This window comes from Urocampus carinirostris, chromosome 3 (genome assembly GCF_059441175.1).
Source record: "Urocampus carinirostris isolate Australia breed hairy pipefish chromosome 3, RoL_Ucar_1.0, whole genome shotgun sequence".
Taxonomy (NCBI): Eukaryota; Metazoa; Chordata; class Actinopteri; order Syngnathiformes; family Syngnathidae; genus Urocampus; species Urocampus carinirostris.
The window spans coordinates 20,261,043-20,282,501 of NC_142351.1; the positions used below are offsets into that span (position 1 = coordinate 20,261,043).

At 38.2% G+C, this 21,459-nt stretch overlaps 1 protein-coding gene across 3 annotated transcripts; it reads left to right on the forward strand.

Annotated features, from left to right (window-relative positions):
* Nucleotides 1-325: 325 nt before the first annotated feature.
* On the forward strand, nucleotides 326-20,899 carry clcn6 (Cl-/H+ antiporter 6). 3 transcript variants are annotated; one of them, XM_088329870.1, is made up of 24 exons: nucleotides 326-341; nucleotides 1,911-2,000; nucleotides 2,489-2,548; nucleotides 2,629-2,694; nucleotides 2,828-2,893; nucleotides 2,976-3,042; nucleotides 3,290-3,396; nucleotides 3,981-4,107; nucleotides 5,914-5,981; nucleotides 6,256-6,314; nucleotides 6,396-6,528; nucleotides 9,727-9,840; nucleotides 10,746-10,912; nucleotides 10,972-11,083; nucleotides 11,152-11,281; nucleotides 12,432-12,585; nucleotides 12,718-12,874; nucleotides 13,203-13,309; nucleotides 14,579-14,765; nucleotides 16,389-16,549; nucleotides 17,130-17,286; nucleotides 20,269-20,376; nucleotides 20,454-20,579; nucleotides 20,656-20,899. In XM_088329870.1, exons 2-24 carry the CDS (start codon nucleotides 1,929-1,931, stop codon nucleotides 20,734-20,736), a joined length of 2,586 nt encoding a protein of 861 aa, XP_088185996.1. In that variant the 5' UTR covers nucleotides 326-341; nucleotides 1,911-1,928; the 3' UTR covers nucleotides 20,737-20,899. The 3 variants fall into 3 exon arrangements, with proteins under 3 accessions (XP_088185996.1, XP_088185995.1, XP_088185997.1); XM_088329869.1 differs by lacking the exon at nucleotides 326-341 and having other exon boundaries at nucleotides 1,847-2,000; XM_088329871.1 differs by lacking the exons at nucleotides 326-341; nucleotides 1,911-2,000; nucleotides 2,489-2,548; nucleotides 2,828-2,893; nucleotides 2,976-3,042 and having other exon boundaries at nucleotides 2,653-2,694; nucleotides 3,230-3,396.
* The last annotated feature ends 560 nt before the right edge of the window (nucleotides 20,900-21,459 follow it).

The window sequence follows — 21,459 nt, forward strand, 5'->3', positions numbered from 1 at the left end:
TCAAGTACCCATATTTCTATGTCGTCACAATGATGTAACATGCATGTAAATCGTACAACCGATTTCATCCATCCATCGATTATCTGCACTGCTTATCCTCAGTAGGGTCGTGGAGGGGCTGGAGCCCAACCCAGCTATATTCGGGCAGCGGGCAGAGGACACCCTGAACTGGTTGCCAGCCAGTCGCAGGGACAGACAATTCGCTCACTCATTCACACCTATGGACAATTTGAACCGGCCAATTAACCTGAAATGCATGTTTTCGGATTGTGGGAGGAAACCGGAGTGCCGGGAGAAAACCCACGCAAGCCCGGGGAGAACATGCAAACTCCACACAGGAGGTTTGATCTCATGACCTCAGAACGCGCTAACCACTGCGCTGCCGAGCTGCCCCGTACAACCGATTTGTAGTATAAAAAAATCATGGGTTTTACTTGCAACTGATTAAAAAAATAGATATATACATACACAGGTAGAATAGAATAGGATAGAATAGAATAGCATTTCATTGTAATTATGCATTTGTTCTCAAGTACAAACTATTCGTGTGATTTGTCTTACCTCATAAAAAGTGGAAAAGAAAAATATATACACAGAGATTTTGAAAATCCAATCAGTTGTCTTTAATTTGCCACAAAATATTTGACCCCTCATTGGGGCAGACCACGGAAAATTGGAAGGAAAAAAAGATCACTTTGACAATTTATATTGATGGGAAGCAGCGTATGAGCATACTGATACCAGATCCTTAATCACTGGGGAAAACTATTTTGTTCTTAAATTTTAAGTATCACATTGCTTATCTTTTGTTTTTTTTATATAATAGTTGCGTACCAATCACATAAAAATAATTTATTTTGTGTACTGTATTTTTTTAACAAAAACCATAAAAGGATCGATATTATTTTATTATTGTTATAATTGACCACTAGATGGCACTGTTGTCTATTGCGAATGAAATCCAGTGCCACAGGTAGGGATTCCACTGCTTCAATGAAAAACAAATTACTCGACTTGTGAATTTTTTTTAATGTAAAGTAACACTGGTATGATAGTATTCAAATCAATGGGTTTCTTTTTTACTAAAAGTAAGTCGTTGTACTTTTACCACTCGGAGGCACCAAATACTACACACTGTCCCTTTAAAAAATGTACTAAAAAGGTATAAGTGCACAGTGTATAAAACACTTTTTAGGAGCCAATATTTTTTTCCAAACAATTCTTGTATTAACAATATGTCAGCCGTTTAAATATCTATTTATGAATTTAAAAGAGTTACAAACTTTCAGCTCTGAAAATTGGACCTTCCTTATTTTTTATTTATTTTTCATTTTTTAACAATCGCTTGAAACTGCTATGGAAGCCCATAAGTGCCATAATTCAATTTATGAAGTGAATATCTTTAAAAAAACTTCCTTAAAACGAACACGCGTTTTAGTTTCGAACCTCCTTTTCCAAATTAGTATGGAAGCCCATAAGTGCCACAATTTATTGATAAAATTTATATTTAATCAATAATAAACTCTCTTAAAACGAGCATTTAATTAAAACAAGTCCTTAAAACAAACATTCTACTAATGAAAAGAGCCTTTTAAAATAAAAAGTCTATGGCAACCCCTGCCAGAACGACGAATGTAACATTCGGGATATCATTTGGATTTATGTAGTTAATTTATATCCCATGATACAGGAAGGCTGTAGCCTGAGTCACGGAAAAGATAACCACTAAAACATTTTGTTGTTCTGTTTAACATTTTAAAAAGTGTTGATACTGAACCAAAACATATTTATTTTGATCTATCATAATGGCCCTGAAATTAATTTATTGGCATACACATACTGAGCGACAAGCCCAGGGAAACACTCGTCTTCGAAATTGTTGACAGATTTCCCCATAACCCTGAATGCAGCATGACACAACAAGGAAGATGGCGTGTTGTGGGAACTGTTTCGGCTGCAGACATTGTAACGAAGAGGATTCGCGTACGCCGGAGGAATTGGTATGATTTTGCTGTATATTAGCAGGGCAGGCGTATGTTGCATTTTGTCAAATTTTATTTGTGTACTAGAGTTATTGCATTGCTTTGTGACGTCTATTTCTTTTCAGCTATTGGCATCCCCAGTTTTGTGCAGTTTGCATTTCAGTTTTAACTTATCTATGAGTAATTACACAAACAATCATAGCCAGTTTAGTGGAGTGTCATTTTTCCAAAATATCTATTTTTATCTCTTTTTTTTTTACTAAAACCGTCCTCATGACAGTTTTAAAGAACATGCCTATTGTGTAGCATCATTGCCTGGATGCTGAAAATACATGCAGCCACATGCACGCGTTTGTGTGAACGTTGTCATTAAAATATATATTAAAAAAATCAAATGTAATTAGTTAAAGAAGCGTAACTATTTGAAAAGGAACTCCCATTATCACCGATGCAAATGTTGCAACCATGTTAAAGTAGTTGTGTTGCATTTGTTGTTGTTTTTGCAGACAATACTCGGAGAAATCCGCAATGAAGAAGATGAGATTCTACCAAGGAAGGACTATGAGGTAGGATCTAAAAACTACAAGTTTGTCACTGTGTCTATACAGAATTACTGTTGAAGAGTAAACATTTTGTTGTTGAATAGAGCCTGGATTATGACCGATGTGTCAACGAACCCTACGTGGAGATTTTGGAGGGGATGGACAACATGGTGAGTAACTCTGTGGGGTTAAGTCTTTCCTCATGTTCACAGTCACAATGCAAGAAATGTGGTGCTCTATATTTGTTTCCTACAACTAAGAAAAAATGACCTGTTTTTCTTAATTTTTCGTCTTTACCCGCAGAAAGCTAAAAAGTATGAAGCACTGCGATGGGTGATGGTGTTTGCAATTGGAGCGTCTGTCGGACTAGTAAAGCTTTCCCTCCTCTTTTTTTTCCTTTGGAATTTTGTCTGATTCATTTAGAATGTTTCCTTCCTCTCTTTTCTTTTAGCTTGGCTTGTTTGTGGATTACTTTGTACGCTTCTTCACCAAACTCAAGTTCTCTTTGGTTGGTTATTGTATCCTTTCGAAAGCCAGAAATTCTCAAGCGACTTAGATTATTTTTTTATTTTTTATGAAGGACTCCATTTTACTTCTTTTGATATTTGTGTATTTCTTTGGGTAATCAGTCTGTAACTTACAACATTGGCATGCTGTAGTTGTTATGATACATAGAGCATCAAAAATGTTCGTTCACCCATCCAGGAAAATACTGCCTGCAGCTCCCTGCATGAAGATTTTTCCACCTTATCTTGATACCCTCAGCTATAGAAGCGTGCAGTGAAAAAGGGTGCCTCCCGTTGTCTCTACTTGAGCTCCTGGCGTTCAACATGACCTTCATCATCATTGCCAGTGTGCTTGTCCTCATTGAGGTGAGGATGCATACTTTGACCTTTCATGCGTTTGTTTTTGATGTAGGTTTAGTTGACGTTGAGGAATAAGAAGGACAGAAAACGAGGCTCGATGCACTAGATGATAAACCACCTATATAAATGTCCAGGGTTGGGTAGGGTTACTTTAACTTGATTACTTTCAATTACTTTTGGATTACTCTAATACCAAATATGCTAATAAAAGACAAAAGAAACTAAATATGAATACAATTATGACTCACAACACTTGGTAAGCTTTCTCTCCTGGCTTTGATCTCTTTGATCTCCGGCAAAACTAACATAAAATGCGACAGAAACAAAATGAAAATAAATCAAAACAGCTTGCCAACATCATTTTTGCCGTTCCATGTATTCCGTTACTCCCCAAGCCTGCACAAAATTTAGTAATTTTATTCATATTTGGTTTCTTTTGTCTTTTATTAGCATATTTGGTATTGGAGTAATCCAAAAATAATTGAAAGTAATCCAGTTAAAGTAACCCTACCCAACCCTGTAAATGTCATAGTTTAACAATTGAGATTTCAACTTAAAAGGCAAAACATTATTTTTGTTTGTTTACTCAGCCCCTAGCTGCAGGCTCAGGGATCCCGGAAATCAAAAGTTATTTGAACGGAGTGAAGATTCCTGGGATTGTCCGACTTCAAACGTTTTTCTGCAAAGCAGTTGGAGTGGTTTTTAGTGTGGCCGGAGGTAAACTATGACGTGGTACTGTATTTGAAAAGTTCACCAAATGCTGCATTCCAATTTCCTTTTCTATGTTGAACCCCGTCATTCGTTTAGAAGAGGGGTGTCAAACTCATTTTAGCTCAGGAGCCACATCGTTAAAAAAACAGTCTCTCAGGGGATGGACTAGTAAAGTAATGGCATAAAAAGTGTGCCTTAGCTGTAGGACTGGGGATCTTTCGGAGACTCCAATTTAAATTATGATTCAGAGGTGTAAGATTTAATGATGAAATTATTATTACATTTTTTTCCTCAATATTTTTTTTACTTCTCTAGTGTTTATCAATTGTGTATTTGAAAAAAAAAGAAGCAAAATAACGATTGAATTCGTTTCCCTTACAGTTGATTTAAACCAGGGAATCTCATGCAACCTGAAAACGGACAAAAATAGCACGCAGACAATTTTAAGTGCAAATTATTATTCAAAACTATTCTCATTTATATTTTAATGTAAATGACTAGCTGAATTTGGAAATTTTGCTGTTAGATTAAATATAAAAGGAGCTAAAAAATTTTAAGTACTGCAAAGACTCCCAGGTGCTATTTTTTAAATTTTGTTTTTTCAACCCACAAGCTAACCGATAATTTCCAATCACTGGGGTTAAAAAGCATAGTTTAGGCGCAAATGTTGTAGACAACAATCATATTGCCTTAACTAGCTTGTCTGTGACCTTTATTTTGAGTAAAATAACATTGGGATGGTTGTTTTCTCAAATGTTCTTTGGTTAAAAAAATGACAGGCAGCAAATACAGCTGCAGTGGTGGTTTTCTTGGGATTATCACCTGGTTTTGCCAACACCCAGTGGACATATGTAAAACTGCAGGTCATTGTTTGACATGATGTTGCTCACTCTATGGTGCTTCTCTCAGCATTGTATCACTGGCTGGATTAAATCTGTTGGCGGGCCTCATCCGACCCTCTTGCTGTATATTTGATACCCCTGATTTAGAAAGTATTTCCATTCAAATTTGCATAGTCGCTTTCCAAGTGAATAAACAAGAGATGGAATAAGAAGATTTAAATGAGGGATAAATGCAAAGTTTTTGGTTGAAATCCAAACATTTAAGTTTGACTTGAGCATACAGTATATTTATTTTACAATGAATGCAGACGAGTTATAAGAACTAGTAATAACAACGTTCTCCACTGATGAAATATACGTTTAAGTCGGGTCATGGCTTTGACTTGAAATACTTGGTTTTAGCCGGTCTATTCCAAAATCTTCATAAACTGCTTAATTAAAATAAACATTCAAATGACACATGGGATGTAAAATTTCTACCAGTAATAAGGCTTTTGGGCTCTTTGGAGATTCCATTGCAAAGTTGAGTTGATTGAGGTCAACTCTCTTGATAAGACTTTTGTCTCGCTGACCAATTAGAAATGGCGGTCACATGTCACACATCACACAAGCATTTCTTGCCTTCCACAAATTCCTTCAGCTTTTATCGTCTGGGGAAATGAACAGAATTAGCAGTTCAGAAGATGAATAAATGCAATCCCTGTTTTTTTGTAAAAGTGACTGAGGACTGATAGTAAATGTCCACCATCCAACTACATCTGAAATTGATTTGGAAACTCACTATATGCCATAATTAAAATATAACACCAGATTTACGATGTGCCTCAGAGTTAGATTGTTTTTAGATTATTTTCATCTTATTCTCTTCATAATGTACATTATTACACATACTAAACACACTTCCAGTATTATGTTGAGATTTTCACCCTCAATTTGATACAAATTTTTCATTTTTTTTTTCATTTTTCAGGTCTTTTTGTGGGTAAAGAGGGTCCAATGATACACAGTGGAGCCATCGTGGGGGCTGGCCTTCCTCAGGTACAGCCAGTGCAGATGTCTTACCACAAACACAAACATAGTCTGGGAGATTTCTCTACCTTATTGAAGCACACTACAGTTTCAAAAGTTAGATGTGCAATATTTAGTATTAAGTTGTTTACAACAATCTGAACTAATTGAAAAAGTAAGAGCCAGTGGTCTACAAACTTACAACACAGCTCTTGTAATTGATTTCCATTTTCTTGCAATGTGCTTCTACTAAGGTTTGTAAAGATTGCTTCTGTGCCTTTATCAGTTGTGTTGTGCTTTTCAGTTTCAGAGCATCACCTTTAAGAGAATCAAATTAAATTTCCCCTTCTTCCGGAGTGACAGGTTAACAATTTCCATAAAACTTAAAGATGGATCTTCTGATGTGAGTAGCAGCTGATGCCCACCTTTTGCTTTGCCGTACAGGGACAAGCGGGACTTTGTTTCTGCTGGAGCCGCTGCAGGAGTTGCTGCTGCTTTCGGAGCTCCCATTGGGGGAACCCTTTTCAGCCTGGAGGAGGGATCGTCATTTTGGAACCAGGCCCTAACTTGGAAAGTGGTAGGTCCCACCAGTTAGACATAAGAACTTCTTAGTAGTGTATATTTTGAAATATACTATCGGTGTTTATTAAAATAAAAATTTGTTTATGCTGTACACAGAAGCGTGCAAAACTTTAGGTACGGGAGTTGACACATTTTTACTTGCTATGTCCGCCAGTGGCCAAATATATAAAAGCAGCCACTGAGTCAAGTGTGTGCATGCCAAAGCTCCATCCTAATCTCGCCCATGTGAGTTGTGGTAATTTCTTTCTACCCAAAAGGGTCTGAACTAGTGAAATATGTATGGTAAAAGATATGGACAATGTTAAAAATGTAGAGCTCTTTATAGTCATAAGGGCATTGGTAAAGCATGCACACAAGGGCGTAGTTTTGGCATGGACATAGGGGATGTGTGCCCACGAATATCGAGCAATAATCGTTTTTTCCCCACCATATGTGAGCACTTGAAAAATGCCAATGCCAAGATCAAACGTAGGCCTTTACATTCATTATGTCAAAAGTAATTTAACATTTCCATTTAAACTCCTCAGTGAACCTTGAAATCCTTACCTAATGTTCTTTACAATCTCAATCTCTCAGGATTAGTCAACAGTATGTGGAAGATTTGATGGAGTTTCATCAATTTCAATAATGTCACAAAATCATTGTCAATGAAAAAAAACTTCTGACTTGAAATTGTCAATGGTTTTAGAATGTGAATGTTTTTTGTTTTTCCGTTTAAACGTGTTTAAGTGTGTACAGACGCTGCCCTACTTGCAAACGTTCGTAAGTTGCTTCAGTACTACATTTTGTATACTTAAGGTTTATATAAGTATGTTTAAGGCTTTTATAAGTAACCTGTATTGTTTTGTACTAAAAAATATGTTTTACAAGATAATATGCTCTGTAAAGATAAATAAAGTTGAGTTTAACTTACTTTTAGAAGATGCATTTCCTTTGTGGTAAAAAGTGGCCGAAAAGAAGCGTTCCGGCCATTTCTTCAACCGCATCAGGCTTTCGTATTCCACTTTCATTTCAAAAGAAACGTCTCGTCTCCTCTTTACACTTAACACCAACCATATTGAATAGATGCACGAGATATTAAACAATAGAAATGTCAAAGTTCTTAGCACGCTGGAGATACAGTATAGAATGTTTACACACGAACTAGGAAAAGGAAGCGGATTTCTTCTTCGGGGTGGATGCAGGGTGACCTCTCACAGCGCCACACCCCGGTAGCGGCGGAAAGAAGCACTTACAGTCCTGTACTCGGAAAAAGGATCACACAATAAAAAAATCTAACTTACAGCAATGTCCGGATACTTTTCGACATCCTGAAAAAAAATGTTCGTATCTACCGTTTCACGTAAGTCGAAGGGTCGTAAGTAGGGGAGCGTCTGTACTGCGTTATCTTTATTCAATGGTATGAATTAGGAAGTTTTTTTGTTTTTTTTCAATGGATAGACTGCCCTTGCATATTCATTCTTTTTAGTTCATTTTTGGTGTAATTTAAGAATGCAAGAAAAAAAACATACTATTGAAAACAGAAGAATGTTTTGCATTTTTACGGTGGGTTCATTTTGATTCTGTCATTCTGTAAGTAGCTTGCAGGATTAAAAAGTACCTTTGGTATACATAGACTAAAGTACTGTATATGGTGTTCTTGTGTACTGTACGATTTAGCTGTGGAAAACATGATGTGATGAGACTCCAGCACCTCATAAATACTGTGGATCAAATATCGCCCAATTTGGGTTTTTTTGTTTTTTTCGAAGGCTGGGCTGTATTGTTAAAAAAACACCGAACAATTGGGTAATTTTGTCAAAACAACCCCAACCTACCTGTGTAAATAAATAAAAAAGTCAAGTCATGTTTATTTGTATAGCTCATAATCACAAGTAGTCTCAAAGCTTTGCATAAATCATAGACTATTGCCAACTAAAGACTATTATTACAGCATCCCCTGATCTAAAGTCTACATGAGGGCAAGGAATAACTCAAAAACCTCAGCATGAGGAAAATGAAGAAACCTTGAAGGGACCGTACATGGGGTAATCCCCCTTTCAGGATGACCAGGCAGCAATGGATGTTGCAATATTGAACAATACAATTAAAAATAGAATGTAAAAAGATTGAAGTATAATATAAAATAAAAAGGATGACCAGGTTGCAATGGATGTAGCATTATCAACCAATAGACAGACATTGTCAACATGAAACATAGGTCATTCATAAGCTATAGAATACTAGTGTGTTTTAAGCCCAGATTTTAACGTTCGTTAGGTTTCGTGAAAAAACTGAGGGGCTTTTGTGTATTCAATTGATGACAATGGGAAACTATGCACGGAATCTCTTTGGCGTAAATCTAATGCAACAAAGTGCAGTGTTGACATGTTTTAAACCTAATCACATTAGCTCAGAACAAGTGACAGGCAAAAGTGGTGGGACCTCGCGACACTGGTACTTGATTGGCTACTTCTCCCTACTACTTCCTAGTTCTGTGTGTAGAAAACTCTTTCCAACGTTATTTTCTTTTCATTTTAATTCTAATTAAGCTCAAATTACATATTGAAAGTTGAAATATAGTTTTTTACCTGAAGTTCTCTTTCCTACAGGAAGCGAAGGCGTCTGTATTCTTTTAAAAATGAAAGTGGTCTATTCTATAAAACACACCTTCATGGCTGTGACCGCAGTTAAAGCGGGAAACTTTCATCTAAATTTGAGTTTTTAAAGCATCTGTATGGTTGCATTTGAGTAAAACTTACCGGTGTGTGGCTGAAACAAAATTATTTAACTTAATCTAAAACACCAAATTATTTTTTCCCCAAAACTCCACACAAATTGTGGCTTTGGTTCAAAACAAGCACTATCTAAATTTTTTTGTTCTTAATAACCCATGAAGTTGACGAAAAATGGATCCAAGTAGTGGATCGTCCCACTCTTGAACCAATTTGAGTAATTATTGACCCCTAGTATTTTTACAGTGTACTTAGTTTAACTTTGTGGCAGTGTTTGTTTTTGCGTCTTTTAGCTTGTCCCGTCAGAAGTCACACTCCCACATGACTTGAGTGGCGCGACAGGGAGTATCTGATGCACCCTACCTTCCCAGGCTTTGAACTGGCCTGATTGTTTGAAGTGCATGTGCTCTTTACTAGCGCTGTTCAAAATAAATCTCATAACCGACAATAATAGATATGTTTGATACTTGTCATTGCAGCTCTTCTGCTCAATGTCTGCTACCTTCACCCTCAACTTTTTCCGTTCGGGGATAAACTTCAACAAGTGGGGCTCCTTCCAGCTGCCAGGCCTGCTCAACTTTGGAGAGTTTAAAGTAAGGATGTAAATCACTAATCGTCCAGTTCTATCCCAGTTACGACAAAATATGTCATAAGGTTTAAACCAGGGGTGTCAAACTCATTTCGTTGAGGGGCAGCATAAAAAATATGAATAAACAAATTAATTGAGGGCATAAAAAGTGTGCCTTAGCCGTAGAGCAGGGACCTTTTGAAAGCTCACAATTAAATTGCCATTATGACTTAACAATTACAATTATTTTCACTACGGTTCAATTAACCCAGGGAAACTAATGCAAACTGGTAAGTGCCAAAAATGGCACACATACACTAATATAAGTGGCAATGATTTGAAAGACTTTGTGTGTTAATTAATATCTTTACCTTAATTTGGGAACCCAGCTGATCTTTTTAAGAAAGTAACTAAATCTTATTTAATCCTCTGCAAAGATCCCTAGGTGCTATTTATGAATTTTGTTTCTCTTAATACATGTGATTACTAAAAATTCCCAATCACTGTGGATAAAAAGCATAGTTTCTTAGCAATTGATGCTATTTAAGAAAGACATACACGCACCACACTTAAGTGCAATTGTATCGCTTTAAACAGCATGTCCTTGACTTCTATTTTAAGTAAAATACCATTGGAATGGGTGTTTTATTCGAATATTGATAAATGGTAGTCATCGAATACAGCTATAGTAGGTGGCCTAAGAGTGGCGCCTGGCATTTATCAGACATATATCAAACTGCATTGGCGTGATATGGCTCATCTTTCTCTTGTGCTTCTCTCTGTATTGTTTCGCTGGCCAGATTAAATCTGTTGGTGGGCCTGATCCGCCCAGTGGTCCGTATGTTTGGCATCCCTGGTTTTAAACCATTTAAAACGAACACCAGCACACTTCTTTCCAAACGATTTAAACGAGTGCAACATCCTTGTTAGTGTGCAGATGGAGACCAAAACTGCCACTTGTGGACCGCAGTGGACCTGGCCTTCTTTGTTTTGATGGGCCTCGTGGGCGGCCTCCTGGGGGCGCTCTTCAACTGCATGAACAAGAACCTCACCAAGTATCGCATGAGACACATCCACCCCAAAGCTAAATTTTTCAGGTAAAACAGCTCCACACACAACAAAAAGAGGTTTTAAACGTATGCTTTTGTCACCTTAGGGTTTTGGAGAGCCTTCTTGTCTCCATGGTGACGACAGTGGTGGTATTTGCCGCCTCTGTATTGTTGGGTGAATGCAGAGACATGTACTCTCCTACAGGCCACAACGCAACAGTAAGTGTGTGTTATTTCTCCATGACATAGTTTTGATTTTCCTTATATTGACACCAAGGTTTTTTTAGCTGTATGTCGGTGAGGATATCAACTCGACCCTGCGCCAGTACTTCTGCGCTAACAAAACATATAACGATATGGCAACATTGTTCTTCAACCCGCAGGAGGCGGCCATCCACCAGCTTTTCCACCAGGACGGTGAGATGAGAGAGTGCATTTAACTTGCAAACAGCACTGCAGTCATTTTTATTTCAATAAAGCGAGCAACGAAAATGGTGCGCTACCTAGCTTAAAGTTTTCCGTCACAAATTTTGTGACCGCTTGTTAAAGTATAAAGCAGGCCTCGCCTCTGCAAAATCAGCCCATTTTTCGAAGGTAATTGCAGATGTAAATGCTAATAAATAGTGGGCCAAGTACTGAACCCTGTGGAACACACAAAAGAATAACCCCAAAATCCTCTTCGACACTGTAGCATCGCTAACGCGGCAACAGATTATTCCAGGTAGTTCTACCCATTCATGACTTTATGGTCCTCTTTAATAAGAATATTCAACGCATAGGGGAATAGATTTCTATAGACCATGTAAATATGTCACATGTCAAAGGTCTGAAAATTATAGATGCGCGACATGGTGGCAGGGATTTTTTCCGGATTTAATGATCTGTCACTTGATAATCTTACACTGGCGGCCGATTTAAGGTCTTTTTGGGGTCATTGGACCTTCAGTTCTAAATATTATCAACATATCTGTCAGGTTCAAATGGTGTCCAGATGAAATAAGAGACTTTTGAGTTACATAAGCCCTCCTTTGTTTAAGAAAAGCAAGCACATTGAAACAAAGCAAAATTGCGTTCTTGGATTGCTATGAAACAATCCCATAGACTGAAGCGTTAGCCTCTTTATTATACCGTTTCATAGATTTCTGATTGGAGTATCGAATGAAACACTTGCACGTTAGCGCATTCTGATTGCTTTAGACAGGAATCACATATTTAAATGCAGTGTATAATGTTGGTTCCTAGATGGCGTGCGAGTATAATAAATGATGCATCACAGCAGTTTATTGTTTGAAAATAGATAGGAGTCATGAAAAATTTACCAGCGTCCTCCAAATTGTAGAGACAAAGTTCCTTTGGCTTGGGAAACTTACGCCCTTGTTCTTGGGTTGTATGGGTTAGCCGAAAGGAGTTCTGTGCACCTGTTTGATAACAGATAGGGAGGTTACCAGTAGCAACCAGTTCAGGTTGTCCCCTGCCCACTGCCCGAAGATAGCTGGTATAGGCTCCAGCACCCCCGTGGTGCAGACAATGGATGGATGAACTAATGTCATATTCTTTGACCACTAAGGTACCTTCAGTCCTGTGACTTTGTTGGTGTTCTTCCTGCTGTACTTCCTGTTGGCCTGTTGGACTTACGGAGTGTCTGTACCCAGTGGCCTCTTTGTCCCTTCACTGCTATGTGGGGCCGCCTTTGGACGTATGGTTGCCAACATCCTAAAAGTGTATGTGCAAAGTTTTGGTTTTTACAACACAATTACATGCCTTGTTTTAGAAACCTGCCTATACACATTTTCTTCTGCAAGCCCTCCTACCTCAACGATGCTCATCTTAAACATTTGTTCTCTCTGTGGCAGAAAACTGGGATTAGACATCTATGCCGGGACCTTTGCTCTCATTGGAGCTGCAGCATTCCTCGGAGGAGTTGTCAGAATGACCATCAGCCTCACCGTCATCCTCATTGAATCCACTAACGAAATCACATATGGACTCCCTATAATGATCACCCTAATGGTATGCCTTTAATTTTAAAGCCTCAGTTTGTAGTATTTGACCACTAGAAGGCACTGAATGGTCTAATGCCACAGCTTGATGCAAGTTACCAGACAAACAAGGCGGCGACCTTAGGGAGGAATCCCACTATGTAAAATAAATAGAAATATTTCAACCTTTTTTTTTTAAATGGAAATTAACATTGCTATGAATGAAAGGGTTTTTGTACCACTAGGCTGCATTAAATATTACACACTGTCCCTTTAATCATTCACCAAATATTGAGTCTAGTCTTTTGCAGTGCACAAAGTTAAAGTCATTTCTCTCCACATCTTTTCATTCTAACCAGGTGGCAAAATGGACCGGGGATTTGTTCAACAAAGGCATTTATGACATTCACATTCAGCTAAGAGGAGTGCCACTTCTGGAGTGGGAGACTGAGGCTGAATTGGACAAGTGAGACGAACCATCATTGTGTATTTGCGACTCCGTTTTTTTATTCTCTAGGTAAATTATTTGGGTAGTTAATTCATACAGTTTGACAATTTATCAAAGGCTCGAGACTAATATTTGGTTACAGAATCTAACTCAAACAGCCCAGATCACATTTTACTAAAACAAAATGACAGTGTTTGGAATATAAAATGAATTTTCACCGTTTTACATCCATCTACTATACTTACCTGCAAGGCCAAGGATGGGCAAACGTTTAGCCGTTAGCCACATTGAGTTAAAACATTTCGCCGATAGACTCCAATCCAATGCCTCGGCAATACATGAGAAAAAAAGATTATGTAGACCTATCCGATTTTTATCATTTTCATTAATGAATAAATACTCATGCAGACATCTACGTGTACGTCTTATATTTGATCTTATATTCGTTTATAAATAGATTTTAGATAGGTTTTTAAAACTTTCAGAATTAAAGCCAAATGATATAAGTACTAAGTTTAATAGAATCAATTGAAAAATTCTTAATGCTCGGATTTTTTTTGTAAGAAAGAAATAGCAAATACAGAAAAATGTAACCGGCTATTTGAATATTGAACTTGAGCACAGTACACATTTATGCTTAATGGTTATGGAGGAGACACACAAAGTATCAGTAGGGACAAGACTGGCACCAACATAACCACCATTTTATAATAATATTATATTAGTGGTAGCGGCAGAGTGTCTGAGTGATTAGCGCGTTCTGAGGTCATGAGATCGAAACCTCCTGTGCGGAGTTTGCATGTTCTCCCTGTGCTTGTGTGGGTTTCCTCCGGGCACTCCGCTTTCACCCACATTCCAAAAACATGCATGTCAGGTGAATTGGCCGGTCCAAATTGTCCCTAGGTGTGAGTGAGCGAGCGAATTGTCTGTCCCTGTGTGCCGTGCGATTGGCTGGAAACCAGTTCAGGGTGTCCCTTGCCCACTGCCCGAAGATAGCTGGGATGGGCTCCAGCACCCCCGCGACCCCTATGAGGATAAGCAGTGCACATAATGGATGTATATATTAGCATTTTGTTATCAACCATCATATAATCATTATATTTTAGCCTTTTGTCTGACAGGACAGATTATATAGGCTGATGGGCCGCCTGTGGCACGTAGGTCACTGTTTGCCCATCCCTGTGCCAGACACACACTTCTCTTCCGCGACACAAATAGTGCCGTCCTCTGCAGTTTTCGGAGTAGCAAAAGAATTATTTTATGTTTTTTGTTCCCCATCTATTTCAGGCTGACTGCAAGCGACATAATGGAGCCCAATCTCACCTACGTGTACCCCCACACCAGAGTACAATCTCTTGTCAGCATCCTACGCACCACCATTTACCACGCCTTCCCTGTGGTCACTGAAAATCGCCCCAATGAGCAAGACTTCATGAAAGGCAACAACCTAGTTAGCAACAACATCCACTTCAAGGTATTTTTAGTTTTATTTGGGAAAATGCACAATTCAGATTTCCAGGAACAATGCTGCAGCAAATAGTAATAATGACCTACCTGTGTATGGTATTGCAATGCCTTTGGGTGTGGTTGCTGATATACTCTGAGCTGTTTATCAAGGGGGTTTGGGATCCCTTAACTGCCAGGGTCTTCAGGGCAACACTTCCTGTGTTGTGTCTTGGCAAGTACAGCTTTGTGCTGTACTTGGCACCTCTCCTGGCCGTTTTTTGGTGGTAGGGGCTTGCTCCCCCACATGAAAAGAGTTAGTACTGGTTTTTATGGTTACCAGTAGCAGTAGAAGCCTTCTGACCTAGATACAGAACCTTCATCATCTGGTTGCTGTTGTCTTTTTTGGTGTAAAGTGTGATCCCGTTCTTACAGTTCCATAATTTTTACTTCAGTTGTATTTTCAACTTAGATTTTTTTTTTTAATTAGATGTTTGATGTTTTTTCAAGATATAAGATACATTAAACTTCAAATTATTAAACTTATTCAACTTAAAATTCACGTTTATCTTTTAAATCAAGTATTGTAAAAAAATTTTTCTTGTAAGATGACGAAAATAAGGAAACCATCATTAAAAAAAAACACAAAATGTAAACACTTTCAAAGAGATAATGTTGATTGCCCAGACTCCTGGAACACAAGTCCAGCACCAAGTATCCATACGATTCAGTACGATACATATGATGCGATACAATGCAATAGAATACATACGATGTGATACAAAACGATTCGATACAATACATACTATAAAAACATACCATACATAAAATACAAGAAGACCATTCAATACAAACACACTTTACAATAAATACAGACGCTTCCCTACTTACGAACGAGGTAGGTTCCGGACAATCGTTCGTAGTTTGAATTTGTCCGTAAGTTGCTTCAGTGCTATATTTTGTATGTTTAAGGTTTATATAAGTATGTTTAGGGTTGTATAAGTAACCTGTATTGTTTTGTACTCGAAAATTAACATTTCATAAAATAATATGCTCTATAAAGCTAAATAAAGTTAAGTTTAACTTACTTTTGGAAGATGGGCTTCAAGAGTTAGGCGATTTCCTCCTTCGTGGTAAAAAGTGGCCGAAAAAAAGTGATCCAACCATTTTCTCAACCGCATCAAGCTTACTTATTCCACTTTTATTTCAAAAGAAACAGCTACACTTTACACCAACCATATTAAACGGATGCACGAGATATTAAACAAAAAAAATGTCAAAGTTCTTAGCGCGCTGGCGATGCAGTATAGAATGTCTACACACAAACTAGGAAGAGGCAGCAATTTTCTTCTTCGGGGTGGATGCTCGGTGACCTCTCACAGTGCCACACGCAGTAGGGGAGCGACAGTACATACTATACAATGCAAACAAACTATATAAAACATATTATACATAAAATATAAACATATTATACATACTATACGAAGTGATCATAAAACCTGGTCATGTCCTCATCAAATCTGCTTATATAGGCAATATATAAATTCTAATTCTATTCTAATTCTATATTGACCCATCTGCAATCATTGTTTATCTTTAAATCAGAGTGCCAAGCTGATCATTGAAAAGCTTCCCCCCCTCGTCTTTGATATAGAAATCAAGCGTTGTGTCTCGTGCAAGTGAGCAAAGACGACGTTGTCAGTCCATGAAGTCATATCCATCCAGCGAATTGAGGAATGTTTGTGATGAGCAGCGTGCTGCCTTGGAGCCAGCGGAGGAGGGAGAAGACCTTCTGCAGCAGATGTTAGAGAGGAGGTAGGATAACACGCAAGCTTCCTTATCATTGTTGGAAAAAATACATTTTTAAAACTATTTGTAGTGATACCTCTACATATGAGATTCATTTATTCCCGAATCATGCTCGTATCTGCAACTTCTCGTATCTTGAGCACATTTTGAGCAAATACAAAATAAATGAAAACAAACAAATCTGTTCCCAGTGTCCCAAAAGCATTTAAGTTAAGCTTAAATAACTATAAAACACATTTTCCTGATCACTAAAACACATTCACTTCTCGCTTTGCTACCCTGGACGATTTCTACTTTGCCTGCGGTGGCCTGGAGTGTAAAGAGAGAAATCAGTGGGATCGGGACTAAATGGTGGGAAACACACGTGTTAGTTGGGAGGAGCTTATGCTGGTAGTGAGTGGTCTCTAGTGGTAGTGTCTGGAAATTCTCGAAACTTTTATTCTCTCTTGTATATTGGGCAAGATTTTTGCTCCAAAGACATCCCCTATCTCGAATATCTCGTATCTTGAGAGACTCATATCTAGAGGGGTCACTTTATTTATTTTAATTTTTTTCAGATCTATAACAAAAGTTATTCTATGTTCAGGCACGTGCCCTATCCCAACTTATGCCCAAACCAGTCCCCGAGCGAAGAGTGGACGTTGGAGGAGCGTTTTCGGCCACTCACCTTCCACGGCCTTATCTTGCGCTCTCAGATGGTTAATCTGCTCATGAGAGGTGTCTGCTATTCAGAAAACCAGACGGTCAGTGACATGAACTCACATACTAGGAAAAAAAATGAAAATAATTATGCATCAATGATATAGAATAGAATAATCTTTATTGTCATTGATAACAACGTTGTAGTGATTTTTCTAGCTTTAATTTGGAAAATCATTAGGATTGAAATGAATTATTCTTTACTTCAATCAGTTAATAAATTTGCCTCTAGGTGTTGTTTGTCCTCCACCATAACCTTTTTCTCTTAAGGATGCTAGCAATTCCTTCAATGATTAAAAAAATAAATAATTTATGTTATCGCTTTGAGTTCTAGAAGTTCTGATATGAATTACTAATCCCCCCAAAAAGTGAATTAATGAACCAGGTCGATTGAAATAGCTCACACAATTGATAACAACGGAGAATTATTGATTTAAAAAAAAAAAAGGGGGGGGGGGGGTGCGCGCCAGAGATAATGGGTGTTTTCGACCACAGAAAGTGTGGAAGTTACTAGCACAAAAAGAAAGTTTCCCGCTATAATGCCAGTTGATTTGGACAGATTACTCTGTTTAGAAAAAATCCCATCATTCCCTAGAACCAGCAAACATGAAGACCGTCACGTTATTTGTCTTTGTGAAGAGATTTGGTCTCGTGCTCCGTATGTTCGCAGCGTATGGCCAACGTGCTGATCCAAAGGCTGCATAGCGGGCCTGCAGGGCTGCGTTAATCGGCCGTGTTGTGCGATTAGTCGGGCAGGAAAAAAAAAGAGAAAACAGCCAGTTCATTTTATATGCACCAGTGACTTTCGACCAGATCATCCCTTTTTGGGCGTGGTCTCAGATATCTGATACCACCAGTATCGGATGACGGTGTTTGAATTTGTCAACCTTGTTAGAAAGCCAAAGAAGTGAGAAATGTTTTGTACTTGAGAATGTTCCTCCAATTGGCATAATTACGTACGGTTTATTATTATTTTATCAATACATAGCCATGGATGTTTTAATTACATTCAAAACTTTGTTATCAAATGTCATTATGCTACATGGCGACCTGGTACGTCCGATAACTCTCCAAAAGGGGGAGAATTCGTTCCACCCATTCCAAAAGTTCTGAATTATTTGAACTGAGCAACTGTAAAAAAAAAAAAAAAAATACTATGCGAAAAAGAGGAATGTGGTATTCATTTTTGTGCTGGGCTTATTTGCTCTACAACGTTGTACAACATTGTTTGCAACAAGGTTAGACATGACACTCCACAGCAAACACGTAAAATAGACTAAAAAAAAAAGAAGTTCGATAGAAAAAATATTTGCATGGTAGTGCTATGAGTCTGGCCCAAGTTGTAATTGCAATTTATGTTCGTAATAAGTGCAATGAAAAACTGTGCATCATAACAGTAGCGCAATGAAAAGTAATGCAATTGCATTTAGCAGGAAATCCATTTTTCAATACAACTGGAAAGATCTATATTTATATTTTTATATCACAATCGTATGCACTTGTTTAGGGTGGTTATGAGCCTCTTAGTCCTTTTTTGAAGGACCTTAGGCGCTTACCAGAAGGGCAACAGGTCAAAAAGCTGGAGGTCGGAGTGAGAGGTGTCTTTAATAATATTGTCGACTCTGTTACGGTATCGCAACCCAGCAATGTCCTCCAGACTGTTCGGAGAGCAGCCAATAATTTTCTGGGCTGTGTCAAAAACTGGTTTTCCTGTTTTCTGCTATGTGCATGACCATGTACCGTAAATTCCGGACTATGGAGCGCACCTGATTATAAGCCGCACCCACCACATTTTAAGAGGAAAACCGATTTTGTACTTACACAAGCCGCACCTGTATATAAGCCGCATGCGCCCACTAACACAAACACATAATTAACCCAAACCCGACTTTAAGTCCCGCGATTGAAACTGAATGCCCTTCATTAAAGTACACAGTCCAAAATTCACAGCCGGCAAAATGAATGGAAAATGATACCGGTACTTAAGGTTTGATGCAGACCTGCGTTGAAAGTAATCCAAGGAAAAAAGTGTATCTTTCCAAAGGTAAGGGTGGGAAAAATATATATCCACTATTGTCCGCCGCGTCCACAAACACGTCTCACCTTTACTCCACTTCTCGTCAGGCCCCGTTGTTTTCGTCCCTTCTTTTTGATTCGCCCGTGCAAAACATATCAGAATAAGTCTCTAAAATAAATACATTACAAATATATACAGTTGCAAATACATATTAAACATGGTTACACATATTTACAAAAAAAGACGGTACACTGAGAGTTTTTTCAAAGCTTTAATAATAATAATAATGATATAACTTTCATCCCAAACGGTGCCTGTGACAGGGCAGTTAATGGTAGCAACACGCTAGCAACACGCTCGCAACACAGTAAATGGGTCTGTTAAAAACAAATACCGTACTTGTAAAAATCACGGTAAACCGTCCTCATCTTCCTCAGAACTGAACCCATCAAAGTCGTCTTCCTTAGTGTCGGAAAGAAACATTGTCATATAGACATCGTCCTACGCTCCCGCTGCCGGACTCGCACTGTCACTGTCGCTTGAACTCTAATCCACACCTGATTCTGTGCTCTCCTCTCCGTCACGCAGCAGACCAGCTTTTCGGAACCCGTTGGTGATGGTGGATTTTTTGATGTGCCTTTCTTTTTGCATTTTGCATGATGAGGGTATGTTTACGCTAATTTAATCTGTGCACAAGCCAAGAAGTTGCAGTCTTCTTCGACGCATATATTCCACCGGACTAAATCTTACCTTTTTGTACTCGAGCGCTGCTGGCGGCCGTTAGATAAATTACATAAATAGGCCGCATCACTGAATAAGTCGCAGGGTTAAACGTTTGAGAAAAAAGTAGCAGCTTATAGTCCGGAATTTACGGTATTTGCTGTGTGCTCTCAACAACAGTTGTCAAAGCTCAATCTTACCACATCTTTAAATCCTGCTGTAATTTATTCGTCTCAAGACAGCCAATTGCAAGTATTTTTTTTTACAATGAAATATCACGTCCCGTCAGAGTGCAACACAGCCCAGATTGACATACGCAGAGATGACTGAAGATTACCCGCGTTTTCCTGATATCCACGACTTGGACTTGACCCAGCTCAGTCCCCGGATGATTGTGGTATAGTCCATTCTGGCAAATGCCGCCCACATTTAATCATGTTATGGATTTAATCAAATGTTTTTCCCCATATACAGGACATCACTCCATACATGAACCCATGCCCCTATACGGTGTCACCAAACACTCGCATCTCGCAGGTATTTAACCTGTTCCGAACAATGGGCCTACGACATTTACCTGTGGTCAACGCTGTAGGAGAGGTAATTAGTCAATGTGACCAACTGTATTTTCACTTGGTTGACGTTGAGTTGTTGATTTTGTGATCTTCCATTTCAGATTGTTGGCATAATCACAAGACATAATCTAACACACGAATTCCTTGTGTCTAAACTGCGACAGCACTACATCACTATTTGATTTGATTTCATTTGTGCATCACAGCCCTTACTGGTCATTCCATGTTTATTTTATGTAAATTATGTTTTATTTTTTTAAACCCTTTTGTGTCTTAAAGATATGTTTTTTAAAACCACTTATGATTTTGTTCTTGGAATTATTAAAAGGTGTTTTAAACACTACATATACGAGCAGACTGATTTTTGTCTTGAGATTGTAGTAGACAGAAGAAAATAACACACTCTAAGTCGGAAATTTAGATTATTGATAGCCAGGGTTGGGTAGGGTTACTTTAACTTGATTACCTTCAATTACTTTTGGATTACTCCAATACCAAATATGCTAATAAAAGACAAAAGAAACTAAATATGAATAAAATTATGTCTCATAACACGTGGTAAGCTTTCTCTCCTGGCTTTGATCTCCGGCAAAACGAACATAAAATGCGACAGAAACAGAATGAAAATAAATCCAAACAGCTTGCCAACATAATTTTTGCCATTCCATGTGTTCCGTTACTCCCCAAGCTTGCACAAAATTTAGTAATTTTATTCATATTTAGTCTCTTTTGTCTTTTATTAGCATATTTGGTATTGGAGTAATCCAAAAGTAATTGAAAGTAATCAAGTTAAAGTAACCCTACCCAACCCTTCCATCTGAGGTGCGTGCTTCCTGGATCGGCTCAAGGAGGAACACGCTCCTCCTCTTTCAGAAGGCTTATTTATTGGAAACACAAGAAGGAAA